Source organism: Pseudozyma hubeiensis, assembly GCF_000403515.1.
Source record: "Pseudozyma hubeiensis SY62 DNA, scaffold: PHS14, whole genome shotgun sequence".
Lineage (NCBI taxonomy): Eukaryota > Fungi > Basidiomycota > Ustilaginomycetes > Ustilaginales > Ustilaginaceae > Pseudozyma > Pseudozyma hubeiensis.
The window spans coordinates 15,113-36,424 of NW_012133796.1; the positions used below are offsets into that span (position 1 = coordinate 15,113).

At 55.0% G+C, this 21,312-nt stretch overlaps 11 protein-coding genes across 11 annotated transcripts; 4 read left to right on the top strand and 7 right to left on the bottom strand.

Annotated features, from left to right (window-relative positions):
- Positions 1-1,369: 1,369 nt before the first annotated feature.
- Positions 1,370-4,389, bottom strand: PHSY_001160 (splicing factor 3b; the record flags this gene model as incomplete). The annotated part of the gene is made up of 3 exons (XM_012331792.1): positions 1,370-2,333; positions 3,529-3,544; positions 4,371-4,389. The coding sequence occupies 3 exons, from the start codon at positions 4,387-4,389 to the stop codon at positions 1,370-1,372; spliced, it is 999 nt and encodes a 332-aa protein (XP_012187182.1).
- Positions 4,390-5,675: 1,286 nt separating this feature from the next.
- On the bottom strand, positions 5,676-6,329 carry PHSY_001161 (putative carbamoyl-phosphate synthase; the record flags this gene model as incomplete). Its single annotated transcript, XM_012331793.1, has 1 exon — positions 5,676-6,329. The coding sequence occupies one exon, from the start codon at positions 6,327-6,329 to the stop codon at positions 5,676-5,678; it is 654 nt and encodes a 217-aa protein (XP_012187183.1).
- Positions 6,330-7,443: 1,114 nt separating this feature from the next.
- On the top strand, positions 7,444-8,517 carry PHSY_001162 (hypothetical protein; the record flags this gene model as incomplete). Its single annotated transcript, XM_012331794.1, has 1 exon — positions 7,444-8,517. One exon carries the CDS (start codon positions 7,444-7,446, stop codon positions 8,515-8,517), a length of 1,074 nt encoding a protein of 357 aa, XP_012187184.1.
- A 702-nt stretch (positions 8,518-9,219) lies between these two features.
- On the bottom strand, positions 9,220-9,954 carry PHSY_001163 (hypothetical protein; the record flags this gene model as incomplete). The annotated part of the gene is made up of 2 exons (XM_012331795.1): positions 9,220-9,347; positions 9,654-9,954. 2 exons carry the CDS (start codon positions 9,952-9,954, stop codon positions 9,220-9,222), a joined length of 429 nt encoding a protein of 142 aa, XP_012187185.1.
- Positions 9,955-10,088: 134 nt separating this feature from the next.
- On the top strand, positions 10,089-10,874 carry PHSY_001164 (glycoside hydrolase; the record flags this gene model as incomplete). Its single annotated transcript, XM_012331796.1, has 1 exon — positions 10,089-10,874. The coding sequence occupies one exon, from the start codon at positions 10,089-10,091 to the stop codon at positions 10,872-10,874; it is 786 nt and encodes a 261-aa protein (XP_012187186.1).
- A 302-nt stretch (positions 10,875-11,176) lies between these two features.
- Positions 11,177-12,910, bottom strand: PHSY_001165 (arylsulfatase; the record flags this gene model as incomplete). The annotated part of the gene is made up of 1 exon (XM_012331797.1): positions 11,177-12,910. One exon carries the CDS (start codon positions 12,908-12,910, stop codon positions 11,177-11,179), a length of 1,734 nt encoding a protein of 577 aa, XP_012187187.1.
- An 846-nt stretch (positions 12,911-13,756) lies between these two features.
- PHSY_001166 (proteinase) lies at positions 13,757-15,619 on the top strand (the record flags this gene model as incomplete). Its single annotated transcript, XM_012331798.1, has 1 exon — positions 13,757-15,619. The coding sequence occupies one exon, from the start codon at positions 13,757-13,759 to the stop codon at positions 15,617-15,619; it is 1,863 nt and encodes a 620-aa protein (XP_012187188.1).
- Positions 15,620-15,623: 4 nt separating this feature from the next.
- Positions 15,624-16,523, bottom strand: PHSY_001167 (hypothetical protein; the record flags this gene model as incomplete). The annotated part of the gene is made up of 1 exon (XM_012331799.1): positions 15,624-16,523. The coding sequence occupies one exon, from the start codon at positions 16,521-16,523 to the stop codon at positions 15,624-15,626; it is 900 nt and encodes a 299-aa protein (XP_012187189.1).
- A 134-nt stretch (positions 16,524-16,657) lies between these two features.
- Positions 16,658-17,695, bottom strand: PHSY_001168 (potential glutaredoxin; the record flags this gene model as incomplete). The annotated part of the gene is made up of 1 exon (XM_012331800.1): positions 16,658-17,695. One exon carries the CDS (start codon positions 17,693-17,695, stop codon positions 16,658-16,660), a length of 1,038 nt encoding a protein of 345 aa, XP_012187190.1.
- A 67-nt stretch (positions 17,696-17,762) lies between these two features.
- Positions 17,763-18,747, top strand: PHSY_001169 (hypothetical protein; the record flags this gene model as incomplete). The annotated part of the gene is made up of 2 exons (XM_012331801.1): positions 17,763-18,368; positions 18,442-18,747. The coding sequence occupies 2 exons, from the start codon at positions 17,763-17,765 to the stop codon at positions 18,745-18,747; spliced, it is 912 nt and encodes a 303-aa protein (XP_012187191.1).
- Positions 18,748-18,851: 104 nt separating this feature from the next.
- PHSY_001170 (glycosyltransferase) lies at positions 18,852-21,191 on the bottom strand (the record flags this gene model as incomplete). Its single annotated transcript, XM_012331802.1, has 1 exon — positions 18,852-21,191. One exon carries the CDS (start codon positions 21,189-21,191, stop codon positions 18,852-18,854), a length of 2,340 nt encoding a protein of 779 aa, XP_012187192.1.
- Between the last annotated feature and the right edge of the window lie 121 nt (positions 21,192-21,312).

The window sequence follows — 21,312 nt, forward strand, 5'->3', positions numbered from 1 at the left end:
TCGCCAAAGCGTGTTCGCTGCTCGCCCAGGTCTGGCCCATGCCTTATCGTTCCAGTCAAGTAGAGCCGCCTGTCCTGAGCTTCCCTTTCAAAGCATACATTCACACGCACACAGCGCGAGATTATCTCATAGAACCAAGCAAGCCGGATGCGGCCCAACAATGTACGTTTTTGCTCCAGTTCGATCGCATGGTGCGATTATTGGTCCGACACGGGATGATTGAATCCCCGCACGGCTAGAGACAATGCACGAGACCACAAAACCCAGTTTTCAACCCGCATACGGAGTCCGGCCACCGTGCAGTGCTAAGTCAGATAGGATGCACTCATCCAGTCATGTGGTGAGCTGATACATTAATGCCAGGACCGATAACGAAGTAGAATCCGGCCCGGGGATTTGGGTTCCGTAGAGAAGGACGTCCTATGCGCACATTTCTTAGCAGTCCATGCAGGGTCACAGTGCCCTGTTGAAGCAGGAAATCGATGTGGTCAAAGGGTGCAACTTGCTCAGCACTGCACACGTCGCCTGCTCGCCTTTCCCAGACATGCTGTGTTGAAGCGTGTAATTGCGTGCGAGACCACCAATTGTCGCGCTCTCTCAATAATCCGCGTACTCACCTAGCAGGCGTTTTCACAGGTGTCAAATCGTGTCAGCTCCACGCCACGGTTGCCATGGCTCGTAGCATGGTGGGTGGGTGGCCTTTTACAAAGCCGCATATGGTCATGGCAATCTTGCCGGGATTCAGCCGCCTTCGCCGTGCTTGTATCGACTGCAGGGCTCCCTCCCCAATCTTCTTGCCAACGCCCCTGGTTAGCTGTTTTTCTGCGCTGTCGTGTCGCTCGAAGCAAGGCGGATTTGAAGCGCCGAAATTACGTGGACTGGTGACGTGGCGACGTCTTTCGGCTGGCGACTTTTGCTTCGGTCGCTACGCAAAGCCTCCAGACACAATGATTGTCCGGGCCACCTCAAACAGAGATGGATAGAGTCATCTGTGCGTAGCACCACGAAGGCCGGCTGAAGCTGGGTTGACTCTGGCATGACAGCAACTTGTGGGATTGTGTCGGCTCGACTAGATTAGTAGGCTTGTCTTGAGTCGTTTGTCCTTGCATAACTGCTTCTGCACAATCAAGCAATGGTGGAAACCAACCTTTTCTTTTGTCGCAACTACGTTTAGATTGTACCGGGACGCCACGACTTGGGAATACAACGCTGTTGAAGCGTTACTCTGCAGCGGAAAGAGGGGAAGCTAGTTGCGACAGGAGAGGGGGGTGAAGAGACACGAACAGAAGCGAGAGGACGGAATCTTGTTTTGTGTGGTTGTATGAGGACGTCTTCCGAGAGTGCATACACCAGCAAAAGCGATACTCGATCACTCAAGCTCGGCGATCTCAATGGAGTCATCGGGAGCGAAGTCGCCACTTTGCGAGGCAGCCTTGAAAGCCGCACGGATGTCTACCTCCGTGGGGGTATTCCGGGGGACCTCCATACCATCCTTGCTTTTGAATTTGATCTCTACCAGGAATTTGGTCAGCCAATTGACCGTGACCGGTGTTCCCCACTTCTTCTCGAGGTCGATCTTCACGTCTGCTGACGCTTTGATCCACTTGTTGACCGGGACTGACTTGTTAAACCTGACAATGAAGCGCGCGAAGGCGTCGCCGACTTCGGCCGTCGACGCAGATGGCTCGTTATCACCCGACCAAACTCCCGACAGGGGCTCGTAGGTGGTGTTCCATAGATAGTCGTTCGTGTTCGGGTTGATGATGCCAGTGTTGAATTTGGCAACGGCTGTTCCGGTGGAAGAAATCATTTCAGAGGTCTGGACTCTGGCAGCAAACCAGGTCTCATTCTCGGATTGAGGCTGGTACTGAGCGTTGCCGTGGGTGTCCAGAGTGGTGGGGTCCACATAGGCCGGCCTATATTGCTTGGACTTCTCATCCCAAAGTCCAAGGATCGGGTAGACCGGTTCGTGAGCATTGTCGAGAATGGAGATCTCGTTAGGCGTGCCTCCGGGAGCGATGTCAAAATATCCATCTTTGTTGAGATTATAGTTGGATCCCAAATGACAGTCCTTCCAATGCCCCCCCTCTGTAACAACGAGACCGACAGTTGGCTCGGTCTTGGTCCAATTAAGACCGTACTTCACCCTCCATGAAATTGCCATTGTTGGAGCCTTGTGATCGCTTCTCCAGATCAAATTCACCTTGGGCTTGCCATCGGCTCCGATCACTTTTTGACCAAAGCATAGCTGCTTGATACCGAGGTCGGTAAACTGCTTCTGATCTTCTGAAACGACGATCGTGCGAAGATCGGTGTCAATATCCGTCATGATTCTGAACGGGGGAAACAGTCAAAGTTAAGTATAAGTGCATGGCCTTCATGGAAGAAGCATTCCTATACGGACTTACTTCAGTGTTGGAGAGGATGTAAAAGGAGATGTTGTACTGAGTTAGATGTGAATGAGAGTAGCTATGAAAGTATCGAGGGCTGAGCTTTGAGATGAATGAGGAGACGAGGGAAGGGGACAAGTTTGGGCTCTCTCTTATACCTTTCGATAAGCCTTGATCTCTCCAAAGAAACCCAGCTTCATTAGGTCTGGTCGAGCAGAGAAGTGTTGGGCATGCCGTGTGGAGATCCTGTGGTCCCATGAGCGACGTGTGCTGGCCGAGACAGTTACTCTCGATAGCGCGTGTTGGCTCATCGAGGCTGCTTGGCTCCGGCCTCACCGTCCCAGCTGATGAGAGTCATTTGACCCGACCTTTGCAGCATGCAATTATCCGCACAGAGTACGGGATTGACTGTTGAGCACCTAGAGCTGAACAGATAGTCCAGCAACGTTCTTTACAGTTTCGATCGCATGAAGCGATGGTGAGTCCGACACGGGATGGTCGCGCATGGGAAAGTCTTGACATGCCGAGACACAGCACGAGAGCACAAGACACATGCTTGAGTCAGCATATGCTGTGCGGTCTGAACGAGAGCGGCTTCTGCTTTCGCCGAGTCGTGTAGAAAGGTCGCTGAATAGCTGACGAAGCGTCGAAACTCGCAAGTGCTGGCTGCTGTGCTCGCAATGTTGGCGCAAAGGCTTGAAGAGTGCCCTTCACTCGCGGGACCTCGCTTGAAGTCCGACAAAAGTCGTCTGTATTGATCTCGGTGAAGGGGGGAAGCTGAAGATGTCGCGGATGATCATGTTTCCTTGTGGTGACTGAGGAAGCTTGCTGTCCGATGATGGTCCGAGATGACAAAAGGTTGCGCTCACTAGTTTGCTCCGAACGAGGTCTTGGTGTGATGATGAGCAGACACCGTCGAAGGTCAAGCGTTCTTCCGTCGGAACCGGAACCTACTCAGGTCTGCAAGCTTTTTTCCATGAAGCCTTCCCATGCCGGGGTCTCAACGTTAAGATATTCCGAGCACGCTTCGGTCAACATGGGTTTCTAGAAGCGGCATGAAGTCAGAATCAGGTCCCGTGTCAACCGCTGGCCATCGTCGGTGTCCGGTGCATCTGGCCGTGAACGGGATCGTCCTCACCGTAACCGGAAAGAGCCTGCGTAGGGTCAGCAGAATACCAGAACCGACACACAGGTGGTCAGGAGACTACGACTTTTCTTGGCGAAGAGAGCGCTCAGAAGGCCGAGAGGTCAGCCATTCCTTTGGCCCGATTGCAGTCAAGGTTTTCAGAGTCTGAGGCATTGCAAGAGCAGCGAAGCAGCAAAGTGTGATCTTGCGCTCGAGCGCAAGTGATAAGTTCGCGGCAACCTCGCACTTTTCAGATCGACCTCCTGCATTAGAACGCCACTTCCTAATGCAGAGCAGGATATACAAACGAGACGAACAAGGCAGTCATTTACCATTTGTTGTTATCTTTGCAGCTGCACCTCTCGGACTACTCTTTGCCGATGGAGCAATTTGAATTGAATTGAGAGGCATTGGGACCAAGGGAAGGGCAAGCTCCGTGTTTACCGCTGTTTCACGCGGACACCCACTTTTTGTCTGCTCGGTGGGACGCCTAACCCCGCATTGACAGAGCAAGAAAGCACGCTGCTCCAGTGGTCTGGTGACACGATGCGTCGATGCCAAGAGTCAAGGCGGCATGGAATCGAGTTCCAGAAATTTGGTTGACACAGAGCAGGACCGCGTTCGTGCGCGCACGTTCCCTGCAGGGCCTTGCAGGTCCTTCCATGTGATGAAGTGAGACAGAAGCCTTTCATATAGCTTGCGTCCTTGCTGATGCTCTGCGAAGTCGTGTCATCAAGCTCGAGACAAGCTTTTGTATTGATGAAGGCATGCAGACGCACAGAGAGAGTGCGGACTTCCAACTATATGCCGACTTGCTGCATGCATATGCCGAGACCGGCCATGTTCAGACGTACGTTCTGCAGTATTGCGCATTTCGATTGAGATTTCAGCCACGACGACCATCGCTTTCCCTTCGTACCAACAACAATCCCGCCAAAGAACACCGTGGGAAGATCGAAATTACGGGAAAGAACGCAATGCCAACCACGTCAATGAAAATTGTCGACGATTTCGAGGACAGACTTGAAGCTCCGAATCGAATCAGGCTCACCCAGCATTCACATGGACGCCACAATGGACCCTGTACTTCCCTGTGTGGCTTGGACCTGACGGCATCGTCGGGGAGGTGATGGATGCGTACCAAAGACGTATATTGACTTGTAGTGAGCAACACAACACAAGTTCGATGCGAGAATGAGCCTGAGCGGAGCGTGGCCACACAATACACGAAGAAGCTCCGTTTCAATGTGAGCGAGCCCACATCGTTGATCTCGAAACCTGGTAGTTAGCCTGAAGCCTTGAACTCCCCGTTTGCCAAGCTCTGTACAATATCACGATATCCGAAAAGAATCACGAGAATCGTCAAAAGGGCAGAGGCCATCCGCCAGTGATTGTATTCGACATCGGTCAGATCGCCGAAGTTGCCAGTAACGGCCATCAAGCAGCCAGCTAAGTTGCAGTGCTGTACTTATCAAAGCTTCCCGTCCCGGAGTCGAATTACTTGCTTCTGCCGTTGTCGGAGCTAAAGTTCCGGTGGCTATGAAAGAGTCGCCGTCACTGAAACAGCGAGAGAGAGAGAGACGACCGGGTGTGGTCAATGCGCATAACAAGACTGTCTGCCAATAAACAGGGTTGCTCGACCTATCTGCACGTCTGCATTGTCGCGAGGTGTATGAGAGTCAAGACCAGGTGTTCTCGAGAGACACGTTGATTGAGGCCGCAAGTTTCATTATTTTTCGCTGTTCCTGGCCGCACAGCCTTTCAACACTAGCTCTGTCGACTTGCATGTACAAAAGTCCACTTCAATCCTGCTCGAGCGAAGCCTGTTGACAGAGGAGCAAAGGGCGGAGGGGCAAAGGCTGGTGCTAGCTGCAGACATTGTTGAAGTTGAGGCTGGCGTTAGCAGCGTGCTAGCATCGAACAGGGCGTCTATTCCGCTCTAACACGGTCACCATACACACCCAAATGCTCCGTCAAAAGAAATCGCAAAATGCGAGATGGGTAGAGCCATTTTCAGAATCAGATCTTGGGAGGGGTTAGCCCTAGTTGACGATAGACGTGAAACTGGATTACATGGAGGAGAAGAAGCAATTTTGCTGAAACGGGCACGCTCGGGGCTTTACCAGAAAGCAGTCACCTGAGACGTGCTTGATTCAACTCTAGGGGCCGTTCGTCCACTTTCCGGATTCAGGGTCGAAAGTGAGTTCCCATACAAACTGGTGCGTCCGTGGATTAGGCACCAGAGTGTCGATCGTAGCAGCGTCAGGTTCGCTATCACCACATTGAATGAATTGGGACATCTTGTGGTGGTCGCTAGCATACCAGACCCTCGAATATGGCCCGGGCTGGTAGTCGGCTTTAGATCCAACGTAAAGAATATAGGGTTCAACATAAGCCGGTATGTAGTGCTGACTGCTGCCAGCGCATATACCTACGACCGGATGAATGTCTTTGTAGGCGTTGCCGGCAATGGTGAGACAGTTGGCCATGTCGCTGCCTGCGGGAGCCCTCTCCCATTGGCCGTCACCATTGATCTGATAACTTTCGCCCAGCCTGCATTCCTGCCAATCGCTTACGATGCTGACAATCACTCCGGGTCTTGACTCGGTGAAGGTGTTTGCAAGAGCGTACTTGGTTTGCCACTCGAAGGTCGTGATTGGGCCAGGACGAGCCCGCTTCCAGATCACATTGATTCTGTCGATGCCGTCTGGGCCAACCATTGAGTGACCACAGCACAGAACCTTGTCACGAAGTGCTTCACAGTCGTGCTCGCTTTCTGTGACGATGATCTCGCGGCTGCCGCTGTCAGTCATTGTGCTGCTCACCGCAAAAAGTTGGTCGATGCAAAGGTAAGTGTATGTCTTTGACGGAAGAATGTGTATGGTTACTTGTTACTGACCTGAGCTTCGAAGAAGAGATATATAGGTGAGATGAAATGCTTGCCGAGAAGGCTATCTCGTTATGACTGTATCGAAGGTTGAGTTCTTGTTCGATGATGGGATGAGCGAAAGAGCCCAGAACGGCCTGGGCTCTTATGCTTTTCGACGAGCCCTTTCTCCTACTAAAGAGCGAGCTGCATTGTTGGGTCAAGCGGCAAGCGTTGCACTTACCCCTACGCACAGAGCACGAGACCATCTGAGGTGACTGGGTGGACGGTCCAACAATATTCCTCTTAAAACCAGCTCGATCGCATGAAGCGATACTTAGTCCGACACGGGATGATTGCATTCCAGCACCGCACGGGACTATCACACACGATCCCCGTGCGATGTCCGAACCATGTAGTGAGCTGATACATCGGTGCCCAGAACGACAACGAGAGAACATTGATCCCGGAAACCGGGGTTGCAAGGAGAAGGACGTCTAACGCGCGCGTTCCTTGGCAGTTCTATGCAGGGACTTGGTTCTCTGTGTCGGTGCGGGGGAATCGAGTTAGCTAAAAGGCGGAACTTGCTGAGCACTGCACCCGTCACCTGCTTACCTTTCCCAGTCATGCTGTGTGGAAGCGTATATTCGCGCGCGAGACTACCATTTGTTGCACCCCCGCCATGATTTGTATACTCACCGAGCAGACGTGGTTACAGATGTCAAACCGTGTCAACTGTACGCGACGACTACCTTGCCTTGTAGCGTGATGATTGGTGCCCCTTTGGAAGGCTGGTACAGTTCAGGTTGGTTTTGACGAATCACGATGTATTTTGGTGCAGAGAATCGCAGTCCAACACGCATACAGTATTTCATTGGGAAAGAAAAGTGTGCATTCGTTGATTTGTATTATTGAGTTCATCCCGTCAAGGATGGCAGTCGACGTTTGAGAATGACTCGGAAATGTCTGATGTAAATTGTGGCCGAGAAATTCGGATGCATATTCGGATCGATCGTTCCGAGATGGAGTCATATGCTGCGGGGTTCCGTGTCTAGCCGCCCATGGCCGCGTCACATGCTTGTAACAGCTGCAAGCCCCACTCCAGGGTCTTCTCGCCAACGCTCTTGGCTATTGCTCTGTCTTCTGAACCACAAACGCTTACACACATTTGCGACACCATGGGCAAATTCTACGATCACATCCCCGAGAGTTTGCACGGCTTTCTGCTGCGGCAACACCTCTTCTTCGTTGCGACCGCGCCGCTGCAAGGTGGTTCGGTCAATGTCTCGCCCAAAGCCAACGAGGGAGCGTTCCAGATAGTCGACTCGCACCGTGTACGCTACGCTGACCTGACAGGTTCGGGCAATGAGACCATCAGCCACCTCCTTCAGCCGGACAATGGACGCATCACGCTCGCCTTTATCAACATCGAAGAAGGTGCACCCAACATTGTGCGAGTGTACGGCAAGGGGACCGTGTTTGAGCGCGCCATCGACGCCGAGTTTGACAGCAAGTGGCAGGCCGAGCATGGAGGTAAGCCAGTACCCATCGGTCTGCGAGCCATCATCGATGTGGCGGTGCACACGTGTGCAACATCCTGCGGGTACAGCATGCCCATCTTCCACTTCCAACGCAAGCGCAGCGTCTTGGACGAGTACATGGACAAGCTCGATCGACCTGGCGGGATCGAGGCGTTGCACAAGCAGAAGAAGGTCACCTACCCACCCGTCGATGCCGAGGGCGTCGTTGTCGAAAAGGGACACGGCCAGGACGGTCAGCAGGTGAGAAAGATGGCTTCGGCCTTGGAGCTTTACTGGGCGGTGTGCAATACTTTGTCGGTGGATGGTCTGCCTGGTATGCGGTCTGTGGCACCGCTGACCAATGTGGAAGAAAAGCAGAGGCTCTTGGCGCTGGCCAAAGAGCATGATGCTCTGCAACCCCCGCAGGATGACTTGGGCCCGATCATAAGCCATGCCGAGGCCGTCTCAAAAGACAACCTCAAACAATCCACGGCAGCACAAGCTACAGCCGTGGTGCAACCGGTCAACGTGTTGCACCTCTCGGCGGCCTTTGCAGCCGGCTGCATCTTGACCTTCGCTTTGCTCAATGTTCAAATGCCCACCGTGGTAATATGAACAGGATCGAGCGTAGCACGGTATGCATGTAATCCGTACGCACCGACTAACCTTGCCTAATCCGGACGTGATCGTGAGTCGACCGCGCCAACAGCGCACTTGTCATTGTCGGCCTGTGTGTGGTTGTCAGCAAGCAAAAGAGAGTCTGTCAGTCGAAACGGTCACTATCCCTCCACTCGATTCAAGATCACCGAACTCCAGACTTTTGTTTCCTTGCAATCCCGCAACGAGCTGACATTGCTGTTCGCGCTGATTCTGTATACCCCAGCTTCAGATGAATAAGGTTCAGGCAAGGGGGTTGCGGACCGGCGACGCTACTTTTCGATATGCCGTTGCCAGAACATTGGAGGACGCAGCAGACGCAACCATGCTTGCTTGTCATCGTTTACCATTGTTGGTGATGCGGGGTAGACAGACTGAAGCGAGGGGAAGGGGGTCATGCTTGGCTTGTGCGCGATCATTGTCCTCGTCTAGCGAACACATGGCTTGACGAAACGTGTCTGGGGTCCATCCTTCATCAAGTCGCTGCATCGGCTTTGGGGTCCAATTGTTCTATTTGTGAGGTTGCCGGTCATGTTAGAGCTCAAGGATATCAGTTTCGCGTGGCCATGCTAAGATGTCCGTTAGCGTCGTTTGGGAAGCTTTCGCTTGCGATGCCAAATTCGGCTAACGCACGCCAATCTATGCACCATTGGGCCAGCGCTACTGCACCTTTTCGGTTTCATCTGATCCGATGCTTCGACGGTCGCTGTCGTGTTCATCCACGCGCTTGACTCGTGATGGCTCTAGCCTAGACGCATCTCGGCAATCACGGTCACGGTGTGGAAGCCCTTTGCCACCGGCAAGAATATTAGCGTCAAAAAGTCATACATGCCTGCATCACCGGTCTTGTTCTCTGCCATAGCGTCTCTAGCCGAATCTTCCGGAGATCTGCCGTCCTCGCATCGTCGTCTTGAGGTCACGATGATCTGATCACAACGTCTCGTACGCAACCGCCGCCTGTCTTGGCCAACAAACACTTGGAGCGGCTGTGACGCCGGTCACGTCTCCTGTGCCGGCGACTGTTGGACCACGAGACCGCGCTGCTCGCTTAGCCGCCGATCTAGCTCGCGTACAACAGCCTTCTGCACCCTGACCGGCTTTCTCGCCTCTCCACACTTTGGTCTTGGAAGGATGTGAGGGCACGACCTGCAGTGGAAGGCGGGAGGGCAAGCTATCGAAGCTTACGCGGTTGTCTGCGGCAGAACAACGCCGATGGGCGTTCGTGACAACGTTCTGACATTCGAAGCCGCTGGCTGACTCTTGCCAAAAATCGCACCAATTACATTGCCGGTCCGAGTGGACGGATGCGCGGCTTCCATGCAACTTTGTTCGAATGGCAAGGCCTGCTGCAGTAGGTGAGACATGATGTGCAGCTGTCATTGGCGCTAGATACATTGCCGGTCCTGGTGCGCTTCCATGCATCGTGAGCGGCTTGCGTGCTCTGCTGGCCAGCTCTCTCTGGCGATCTTCTCGAAGATATCGCCTTCTGACTCTGGCAACCGCTCTCCCCGCGAGGCGGCCTCTTGGACATGGACTCGACGTCAAGCACATCGACGTGCCTTCGCAAAGCTATAAGTAAGGCCACTTTCTTGACCTCCTTTCCTGGCCTTGTCCATCATCACACCACTCCCCAAAGCAATCCGCTCAAGATGAAGTTCTCCACCGTCCTCGCCCTTGCCACCGCTGCCGGCGCCGCCATGGCCAGCCCCATCTCGACCGAGTCCAACGAGACCACCGAGAACCTCTCCAAGCGTCAGTCGATCAACTACGTGCAGAACTACAACGGCAACGTCGCCAACTTCAAGTACAACCAGGGTGCCGGTACCTACTCTGCCAACTGGAACAACCCTCCCGACTTTGTCGTCGGTCTCGGCTGGAGCCCGGGTAGCGGATCGCGCACGGTCAACTTCTCCGGCTCCTACTCGACCAACTCTGGCTCGTACAACGCCGTGTACGGCTGGCTCAACAACCCTCTGACCGAGTACTACGTCGTCGAGAACTACTCCTACGACCCTTGCTCCGTCGGCGGAAGCCAGACCGTCGGTTCCGTCACCTCGGACGGCTCCACCTACAAGATCTGCAAGCACACCCAGACCAACCAGCCCTCGATCCAGGGCACCAAGACCTTCGGTCAGTTCTTCTCGGTCCGTGCCAACAAGCGCAACTCGGGCTCGGTCACCCTCTCGAACCACTTTAACGCTTGGAAGAAGTACGGCTTCGCCAACGGCGCCGCCAACCCCGACTTCAACTACCAGGTCTTTGCCACCGAGGCCTTTGGCGGCTCCGGTTCGTCGTCCATGACCATCTCTGGTTAAAAAGCAACGCATGCCAACCCTCGGGAATGATAAGCTCGACGATCGATCACGGGATCTTCGCTCGCAAAAGAGTGGGGACTTGGCAGTCGGCCAATGCGACAGTCGATCCAAAACAAAACGTTGAGCTTTTTGTATCTCACAGCACGCGCACGCATACGGAATGGGAACCCTTTTTGGAATGAAGCAACTTGAGTTAGAGCGATGATGAGACCCATGTGCTTGGGACTTGCCGAAGAAGCCGCATTCGTCTTCGGATATACAGGAGATTCCAATAACATTCGTCAGAGACTCTTCGCATTGTTCTACGCAGCAGCGATAAGCGACTTGTTAACGTGCACCAGCTCGTTCCTCCATGCGGGCAGCTCTTCTGTCGGAAAGTATCCATCCCTGCAGTTGTCGAAGTGCACCCTCGGCAAGCGGTCAAAGTAGTCATCCCACTTGCTCTGCAATGCCTGATCCAGACTCTGCACCTCGCCTTCGGGGAAGAGGTTGTACCAGAGACGTCGACACAAGCTCCCCTGGCACGCCTTGAGGTTCAGCAGCAGACTGTCGAGCCTTGACGCCAGTCGTTCGGATTCACTGTCTGTGCTGTTCAGCGCACCATACAGCGTCGAGTTGGAGAGCAGGTTGTTCATCTGCACCGAGTCGATCGTCATGTCGTACAGCTCGCGTTCGCCCGTACACCAGAGAGTGTAGGCGTAATCGTGACCCTGCTCCTTGATGCGTAGCGTTCTGTACTTCGACAAGATTTTTCCACCCAGATCCGAGTACTTGCCCTCAACTGCTCCACCGACTTGGGACACCCAAAACTCGCTCAGGTGGTGGGTCGCCGTTCCGCTCTCTCGGGAACTCGGTTTGTCGCCGGCGGACCAGTCGATCACCCTCCCGTCCAGGTCGTAGCTCGGTTCCGCTCCGGCGTGGTGTACGATGGTGGCTGCGAGATCAATGTTGCTGTGCACGCCGTCGTTTCGGACGTTGGCGGATATACCGGGACCTCGGACGATGAGAGGAACGCGAATGTCTTCTTCGTATCCCGTGGTTTTGCCTGGTTGACGTCGATGTTCGCCTACAGTGTACCCGTTGTCGGAAGTGTAGATGAAATAAGTGTTGTCGAGAATGCCCAGCTGCTCTGCTTTCCTCAAAACAGCATCGACCAGCTCGTCGACAGCCTGCAACGCACGCAAGCGATTTCGATACCATTCATCCAGGTAGTCCACGACGGTATCGTTCAACCTCGCAATGTCCTTGACGTAGCTGGCACCGGACGCATTTACGGGGTTGAAGTTGGCCTTTCGTGGTGCAACGTGATCTGCAAATAGGTTTCGGTGACGATCGGCGGGGACAGGGTCGGTGAAGGTGGAAACGCCATTGACGGTCTCGGTCTGAGCATGTGGTCCGATGGGTGCGATGCCGACGAAGAACGGCTTGTCATGAGAAGCTGCCTCGTCGAGGTACTCGAGACCAAAGTCACGGACCGTGTCGGTGCTGTAGTTGCCCGGGTAGGAGACGAGCTTGGTGCCATCGATGGCGTACGAGGCGTTCTTGTAGACGTAGGTCTGCGGATCAGAGAGCAAGGCGCTTCGGTTGAAGCCGAGAACAGGGCTGGTCTTCCAATTGGTGACCGTGTTGCCGTTCATCAGCTTGCCCGTGTAGTAGGTGTTGTAGCCTGCGGACTGGAGCCAGGTGGGCAGCCAGTCTTTGCGATAGCCCTGAGCAACGAAACGAGTCCAGCCGCCAAAGGGAAGCACGACGTTGGTGACGTTGTGCGAATGACCGTGCTGACTTCGTAGGAATCCGACGCGGGACGGACAGCAGACGGACATGGGCGTGTAGAAGTGGGTGTAGTTGGTGCCATGCTGGCTCAGCCATTTGTGGAGATGGGGCATGATGTCGGGGTTGGCGGTGGCATAGTCCTGATCGTCGGCGATGATGTAGACAAAGTTGGGCTTCTTGGGGTCTCGCGAAGCAGTCCGCGCGGGACGCGCCAGCAGCGAGACCACGAGCAACAACAGGCTGACGATGTTGGTGGCGAGCATTTCCGAAAGAATCTACGGAGCAAGACGAAAAGACGACGTTCGATTTGCTTAGGGTTTTATATGTACGATTCAGACGACCGGCATGGCATTCGGAAGACGTGAGACGATGGAGATGACGTGCTACACAGAGTACCAGACTGCTGGGTCGGAGAGCGTGGCTGTCAAAGTTGCACTAGACTGACGGCTCGGTATATTCTTCGGAAAGATCTGCACTTTTAGCGTCGACAACCACATGGTCACCTCGCCGAAAATTTGCTTCGTTTTGTCGCCAGCAGCAATGGTGAGCACGCCATATCTCGCTTCTTCCCTTTTTCCGTCATTTTTGCGGTTATATGACAGAGACTTAGCATTACGGCACCGTAGAAGCAAAGGTGGGGCCGAGATACGATCCGTCACGAGTTGTCAGCCATCCCAACAACGAGTGGGTGTCGGTCGCATAGCCTGGTGTTCGTCGTTGCCGTCCTTACCGCTGCCCGCATCAGTGTTGTGAACAGGTCGCACTATTGGGCTCATCAATCAGCGTGCTTGTGCGCCAGTGACTCTTCTCAGAGCAGTCAAGACCAGGCACGCTCACCCACTTTGCGCTTGGATTGCCCATGTGGGTACCGGATGGCCAGATGAGGCTGAAGCAACGGCAGTCTCTTGACATGAGTGTTGATCGTCAACGCCAATGTTTGCGGCGCGCTCTTGGACATGAGACCGTCGGGAATGCCGAATATGGAAAAATGCCGACGGTTATCCAATTTTCATTCTCCGCGCACGAGCCTCCGTTGGAGCAGATCGAGTCAGGGGTGGCATGCTGTCGTTGCTTGTGTACTACTACCACCACCATCCCCCTCGGCAACCATGTCGTACCAGGAAAAGCACCCGCTGCTGCCCACGACCACTGCACCTCCCGCCTCGAACCGCAGACGCTATCTTTGGCTAGCCGTGCTCCTCCTGCTCGCGCTTCACCACCTCTGCTCATCCCGCAGCAATCACTCTGCCTCCGAATGGGGAAGTTTCCCCCGCACGGACGACCCGTTCCACTTTCTACCATGCACCAACACCACCCTGCCCCCACCTCTCGATGACCCGAACCCGCTCGCTTTGTGGACCTCGCTGTTCGATCCGGACCGCACGCACTGGTCCTTTGGCAATTCCTCCGGCCTCTACCTGTGCGGGTATCTCGACGTGCCGCTCGACTACACCTCCCCTTCCGATCCGCGTATCGCCCGCCTGGCCGTAACGAAGCTGCAACACTCTCCCATCGCTTCCAACCGCACGCTGATCGTCGAACCTGGTGGACCGGGTGGATCGGGCACCAATCTGGTCTGGCGCAAAGCGGAGAAGGATTCGCGCATGTTCACCGACTCGACCTGGGACGTGTTGGGTTGGGACCCTCGCGGGGTCAACGCCAGCCAACCCTCGATCAGCTGTTTCCCCTACGACGCGGATCGCGATCGTTTTGCGTCAACCTTCCTCCGCGACTCCCCCTCTCCGCTCCACGAATTACTCAAAACCGACTCGCTTAACCAAGCCATCTTTTCGGCGTGCTCCCGGAAATACGGCGATGTCGCGACCATGCTCACCACCGCCTTTGTCGCACGCGATCTGGACGAAATCCGCAAAGCCCTGCGCAGCGAACACGTGGATGGGTACTTTGTCAGCTATGGAACGGGGATCGGTCAGACGTATGCGAATATGTTCCCCGATAAAGTGGGCAGGTTGATGCTGGACGGGACCGAGTATGTGCGGGATCAGAGGTTGATCGGTGGGTTTGGCTGGGCTGCACTGGACAACATCACCGCTGCGTTCGAGGATGGATTTTTGGGCGAATGCGTCGATGCCGGTCCTGATCGCTGTTCGCTTGCCAAACCGCTTCCGGGTTCCACCGAACTCCCCACCAAATCCGACCTGATCTCTACGTTTGACCAGCTCTTTACCAACCTCACCCTTCGCCCCCTCCCCGGTTGGACCGAGAACTCGGGCCCGCTGATCATCACCTACACCTCGATCATCTCGCTCATCTACACGTCGCTCTACGCTGCCTCCACGTGGCCCCCTCTCGCCAGCGCGTTCCACGACCTGCTGCAGGGCAACACGAGCGCGATCTCGCAGTACGTGGACGATTCGTGGGAGTTCGATCCGCACTTCCCTGCGAGGCACTCGTCGGACGAGCTGGGGATGCTGGTGATCTGCTCGGATCAGTGGGACTCGCCTCTACCCGCCACCTACGATGTCGCGACGAATGGCGAGCAGTGGTACTTGGATCTGTGGAAACGCATGGTTTCGCAGTCGGAGATCGGCGGCAACGGTCGCTTCTTCGACATCCTACCCTGCCGACACTGGAACGCCACCTTTGGTCCTCCTAAAGAAGTATACCGCGGCGCGCTCAACCACACCCTCTCCCATCCCGTCCTGCTGATTGCAGAGACGTACGATCCAGCTACACCGCTGCGCAACGGTCGTCGGTTGTTGGACGAGATGGGTGACGGAAACGCAAGGTTGATCGCGTTGGATGCGTTCAGCCACTCGTCGAGGGATTTGAGCAAGTGTGCGATGGACATCATGCGCAGGTACATGCTGACCGGCGCACTTCCAGACGAAAGAGAGACTGGATGCAAAGCGGACCACAGACCGTACAGGGATGTCGAGGCGCACAGTTGGAAGGACTACATTGCTGAGCTGCGGTCCCTCTCGCCGAACCTCGTCAAACGGTATCGCTGATTCGCTATCGAAAATTTCGCTGTCGCTTCCTGAACCGATCCAATACCACCTGATCGGTAGCCATCTGCTTTGCGTACCCTCCCTCGTTGCGTGGCTTTGCGTGTTGAAATCGAGCCTGGGCATACGCCGAATCGCTCTCGTCCCTCGTCGAAGTTCGCTGCTGTTCTGCGAGCTTGCGTTTGGCCGCCTCCGTCTGTTGAATGTTGTTCATCCGCGTATCAATCCCCAAGTCCACCTCCGGAACGGACGTCAACATCTGCGAAGAGAGTGCGACGTTTCCTTCTCGCTGCTCTTCTGAGAGTTCGGGTTTGACGGAGCGTTGCAGTTGTCGATACTTTTCGGCTAGCGCGTAGAGCGAGTCTTGCGGGTTCGCTGTGGCAGCAGTGTCTGTGGCGGTTTCATCGTCGATGGCGCTGGAATGGGGGTTTCGTTTGGACATCTCCTGTTGGATGTAGGCCATCATGTGCTTGTCGACGTCGACGGTACCCGTTTCACCTTGAAAGTTGTTTTTGCGAACCAGACGACGTGGTTTGTTTGCGTCTGCGTCGTCGTCGCTCTCTTCTTCTGCTCGATCCATCAATCCACCGTTCTTCATCTGCTGCTCCCATCGTTCTTCCTCCAGTTGCGATGCGGTTTTTGAGTTCTGGCCCTTTTTGCGCCGCCGTTCGCCCTTGTTGAGCCGTTCGAGCTCGGTGCCGGTGGGTTTGCGCGAGAGGGAGCGGAGAGCGATGAGGTCTGCTACTGATAGGTCCTCGTCGTCGTTGGTGGATTCTGGCGGTGTTGTAGAAGTCGATGGTTGATCGTCGATGACGCTGGAAGAGATGCGAGAGGTCGAGTGCGCTTTGCTGCGCTTCTTGAAGAGCGGGGTCGAGCTGGGACCCGCTTGCGAGGACTGATCACTCATTGTTCAAGGTGGTGATGGTGGTGGTGATGAAAAAGAATCGCAAATTCAGCATTTCTTAATATTCCCCATCTCACATTTTCTAGAAATCATCATCGTTCATCATTGGCAGGCAACAAAGGGGTATCATTTCATCGTTACAATGCATGAACCGACTCGAGTATACTCTTGAGCGCATGGATCGAATGCAGATCCTGCAGATCGTCGTTGCCACCCAACAGTCGATCTTTCACCAAAATCGTGGGGAATGTTCTGTGACCTGTCAATTTGGCCAACAGCGGTTGGAGGTGGTGAGCGTCGGGTCGAAGGTCCACCTCGTACGCCGTGTAAGTGGCATTGAGCGAAGTGAGCAGTGCTTTGGCTTTTTTGGAAAAGGGGCAGTAGCTCTTGCTGAACACGGTTAGGCCCAGCGATGGACGCACGCGATCGACCCAATCCTGGCGCGACAGGCTGTACAGCTGATGGGCGTCGTTCAGGATGGAAAACTTGGCCGACGAGGGCGATGTGTCTGCAGTGGTCTCGTTCAGCTTGGGCAGGCCTACCTGAGCAAGCAACTGCGTAAACTTGTTCGTGGGTCCCGAGTTGAGTGTTGCAAACAGCCCTGCTTGCAAAGGTGTGCGGTCAAAGTAGACGTCTTGCCAGTCGTCCTGCACCGCGTACGCTTTGCTCTTGAGTGCTAGCAGCAAGAGCATGACGCTTTCGTCCTTGACGCTGTACTTGGTCATCTCGCTGACCTGCAGTGACGACAGCTGCGCGTTCGACGTCGTTGTGCCAGACTCGAGCTTGTCCTTGAGTTGCGTGAGCTCGGCAGTACCCTCGATGTGCATGTTGTCGAGCAACGCATTGTGCAAGTGACCGTCCGAGTCGAGGTGCGCATCATTGAGGGCATGTCCACTTCCAACCAGCTTGCCAGCTAGATCGTTGATCGCGGGCGACGCTTGGTGGAGTGCACCGAGCATATGCTTCGCCGGATCCGATTCGAGTGGTGAGCCCACATCGCCGTTGTAGATCAGCATCAAGTAGATCGTAGGTACCACCAGAAGCAGCACCAACAGCTTTTTGCGTCGAAGCAGTGCCAGCGGTGGCAGACATAGCGAGGGCGTGCGAGTTGCCGGTGCAGCCAGGCCAGACTCGAGGTCGTGCACCAAGCGCTCCTTTGATTCTGCTGCTGACATGGTTGCTATCGGCCAAATGGAAGCAGGAGGATGCGAGGCATAAGGGTCCAATGCAACTGAGAAGCGCATGCTTATCCGGTGTCGCAGCGGGCTGACTAAGCATGATCTAATCCACCCTTTCCACCTCCACAAGTCGACATTTCGCTCTTCAAAACTGAGCTTTGCTCTGCTCTGCCCTTCGTATCACCATCATCTCACCTTATCTTCTACGACAATGCCCGTATTCCAACCAGCAAACCAGATCAAACTCACAAACGTATCCATCGTGCGTCTGCGCAAGGGCGGCAAACGCTTCGAGATCGCCTGCTACAAGAACAAGGTTCGCGAATGGCGCACCGGCGTAGAGACTGACCTCGACGAGGTGGTCCAGATCGAAAACGTCTTTGTCAACGTATCCAAAGGTCAAGTCGCGCCCTCGGACGACTTGCAAAAGGCTTTCGGCACTGCAGATGTCCCAACCATCTTGCAAGAGATTCTCAAAAAGGGAGAGTTGCAGGTGGGAGAAAAGGAGAGGCAGCACGAACTCTCCAATACCTGGAAGGACATTGCGACGCAGGTGGCTGAAAAGTGTGTCGACCCGGCAAGTCAGAGGCCCTACACTGTGGGTATGATCGAAAAGGCCATGCACGATGTACACTATTCCGTAAAGACGGGCAGAAGTGCAAAGCAGCAGGTAAGTACACATTTGCGCATCTATCCTCCTTCCATTCAGATCCACTCGCTCACCTTTTTTCCCTTGAAAACAGGCTCTGGACGTCATCCGTCTCTTGCAAGAGAAAAAGACGATCCCCATCGAACGTGCCCGCATGCGCATCCGCATCACCATGCCCAACAAGGACGGCAAAAAGATCAAGGACAAAATCCTCGCCCTCACCGACAAGGTCGAAGACGAAGACTGGTCAGACCAGTGGGAGCTCATCGCCTCGATCGATCCAGGTGCGCTCAAATCCATCAACGAGCTCATCGAGTCCGAGACCAAGGGCAGAGGAAACGTAGAGACGCTCAATTTCACCACCATCCGCGAAGGCGACGGCGATGAAAGGTTGGAGTGATGACCGAACAATCCTTAGTTTTTCATTTGCTCGAGCGCAACACTCTTTTTTGTGCAGCGTCTGTGTTTCCTAGCAACAACCACCAAGAGCGCGGCTACGACTTCTTACTTGGCAAAATGCAGCGTCCACGATGGCAACAACCTCCTGGCGTGCACCTCTTCCGTCGTCAGACCCGGCGTTCCGTACGTCAGCGGACTCAACCACCAGAAGCACAAGATCAGCAGCGCGATCGTCACGCCCATAAACGCCCTCGCCTGCTGGGGCACCACGTTGTCCATCCTAGGCCGGTAGTGCCTCGCGGTCAGCAGCGGTCCCGGCTTGGAGATGGGGAACTGGATCGTCTCGCTCGTGACAAAGTTGAGCACACCACCGGCCGCCAAGCACGCACACACGTGCGCCGGCAGGTAGTGGTGAATAAACAGCTGGCGCGACATCAAGAAGAACGGCAGGTAGTGGCACGCCCACGCCACCACAAAGAAGCCCGTCGAGTTGTACAGCCTGTTGCGAACCGCGCTCGGAATCGGATAGATGCCACGACGACGCGCCAGCAGATCGGCACCCAGAACACCCACAAAGATGGAAACCGCTAGAATGGTGCCCCACCACGAGACGAGGTTGCCCACCATGTAGATCTGATGCTGCCCCTTGTCCTGCGTCCAGAACGAGATGCCTTGCAGCAGGAACGGCCAGTTGATCGGTCCGCTCGCGTACGGGTGGCTCTGCGTCAAGCCCGCGTTCTGCTGCAGCATCTGCAACTGAAGCTCGAGCCATTTCTTGAAAAAGTTCATCTTGACCACCTTGCGAGCAGGAAGAGGCAACAGTCTGTCTTGGTAGTCCGGGCTGTCGGGGCTAGGCGTGAGCTCATCGACGTACCACAGGCACGTCTTGTCCATGGCGTTCTTGTTGCCGTTGACCTCTTGCTGGTTGAAGGCCCAGTCGGGGAGCGCTTCGCCGTGGGTCCACATGCAGACGCGTGTGTTCTTGTGGACGAGTCGGAACCAGGACGCCTTGCTCTTGATCGCCTTGTCGGGACCATCTGCATCGTCGAGGTGAAGCTCAAAGAGCGTGTCGTCGTAGCGCGAAGTGTCGTTGGCGGGGACGGTGGTGAACTCCTCGTTGGTGGCCATCAGGGGCGATGCGACGTCGTGGGTGAGCAGGAACGAATTGGTGTTGATGTGCAGCAGTCGGATGGTATCCTTGTGGTGCACGACACGACCTGCGGCTTCATCGTCCGGGATAGGCTTGGTGGGGATGATCTGCCAGATGTTGTTGGTGTCGTTGTGCGGGTATCCAGTGACCTGCTGGCCTTGACTCGAGATGCGTCCGTCGTCGTACTTCAAAGGGTAGCGTTCAACGTGGGAGTGGAGCAACACTTTGGTGTTCTTGTGCATGAGCGTGAGCTGGTCGTAGTACTGAATGTCGCGGGCGTTGCTGAGCATCTCGTTGCCGGTGAGCGTCTGTTGGAATTGAGAGCTCATGAACGCGTCGCCGGGACCGCTCTTGATGAGGATGGCAAAGTGCACCCAGAACCAAAAGAGGTATACACCAAAGGGGAGGATGATGAGCGCAAAGAAACGGGCGAGAAAGTGACGAGCTACGTGCTCGATCTCGAGACCGCGTCGAATGTCGAGCAGCTTCCACAGATCCCACACGACGGCGGTGCCGATGGTCATAAAGGTGAGGAGGCCGACCATCTTGCAGCTCATGGTCAAAGCGAGGTTGACGCCAGTTGCGCAGAGCCATGCCCACCACTGGAAGGTGAACTCGTTGTATCGAAGCTTGTAGAAGCGAATGTACGAGTAGAGGCTGAGCATCATGAAGAGGATGAGGGACGCGTCGAGAAGGATGAGACGATCCTGTGCGACGTGGGCGTTGTCGAAAAGCAGGAGAGCGGCGCTAAAGACACCGATGACGGGAGCATAGCCGCTTTGGCGCATGATGGCGTAGATGAGAGGAACCTGCAAGCTACCGATGATGGCAGGAACGGCTCGCATTCGGATATAGGGGACATTGTTTTCGAGGTAGTTGTCACCGATCTGATCGAATTCAAAGTGGCCATCGAAACCGGCGAGGTAGCCTGCAAAAGCATTGATGAGCTTTGCAAGAGGAGGGTGAACGTCGAAGTGGAACTCGCGGCGGAGATAGTAGGCGGCAAACTTGCCAAAGTGAACCTCGTCGAAGACCACCTGATCCGGGAATGAGATCCTGTAGAAGCGAAGAGCGACGGCAAGGACGAAGAGAGCGAGCGTGATGATGGCATCCGCCGAGTGCGAATGGACGTCTGGGGAGACGATGCCCCAGTTTGACTGAGAGCGAAGCTTTGCTTCGGCTGTATCCGAGTGATCGGATCTGTGTGATGCGATGATGTTGGTCTCGGCTGCGGCGGCTGCGGCAGTGTCGTTGCGACGCGACCGCAGCGTCTGTGCCTTGGTAGCGTCGACCATGCTGACTGACTCGCTCTCGTCGGTTTGCAGCGATGTGGTGCAGTTGGACAGCGCGAGAGGTGAGAAGGAAGCAAAGCGAACAAGGCGCGCTGGCAGCGTTTTGGCTTTCTTTCTTCTCGCT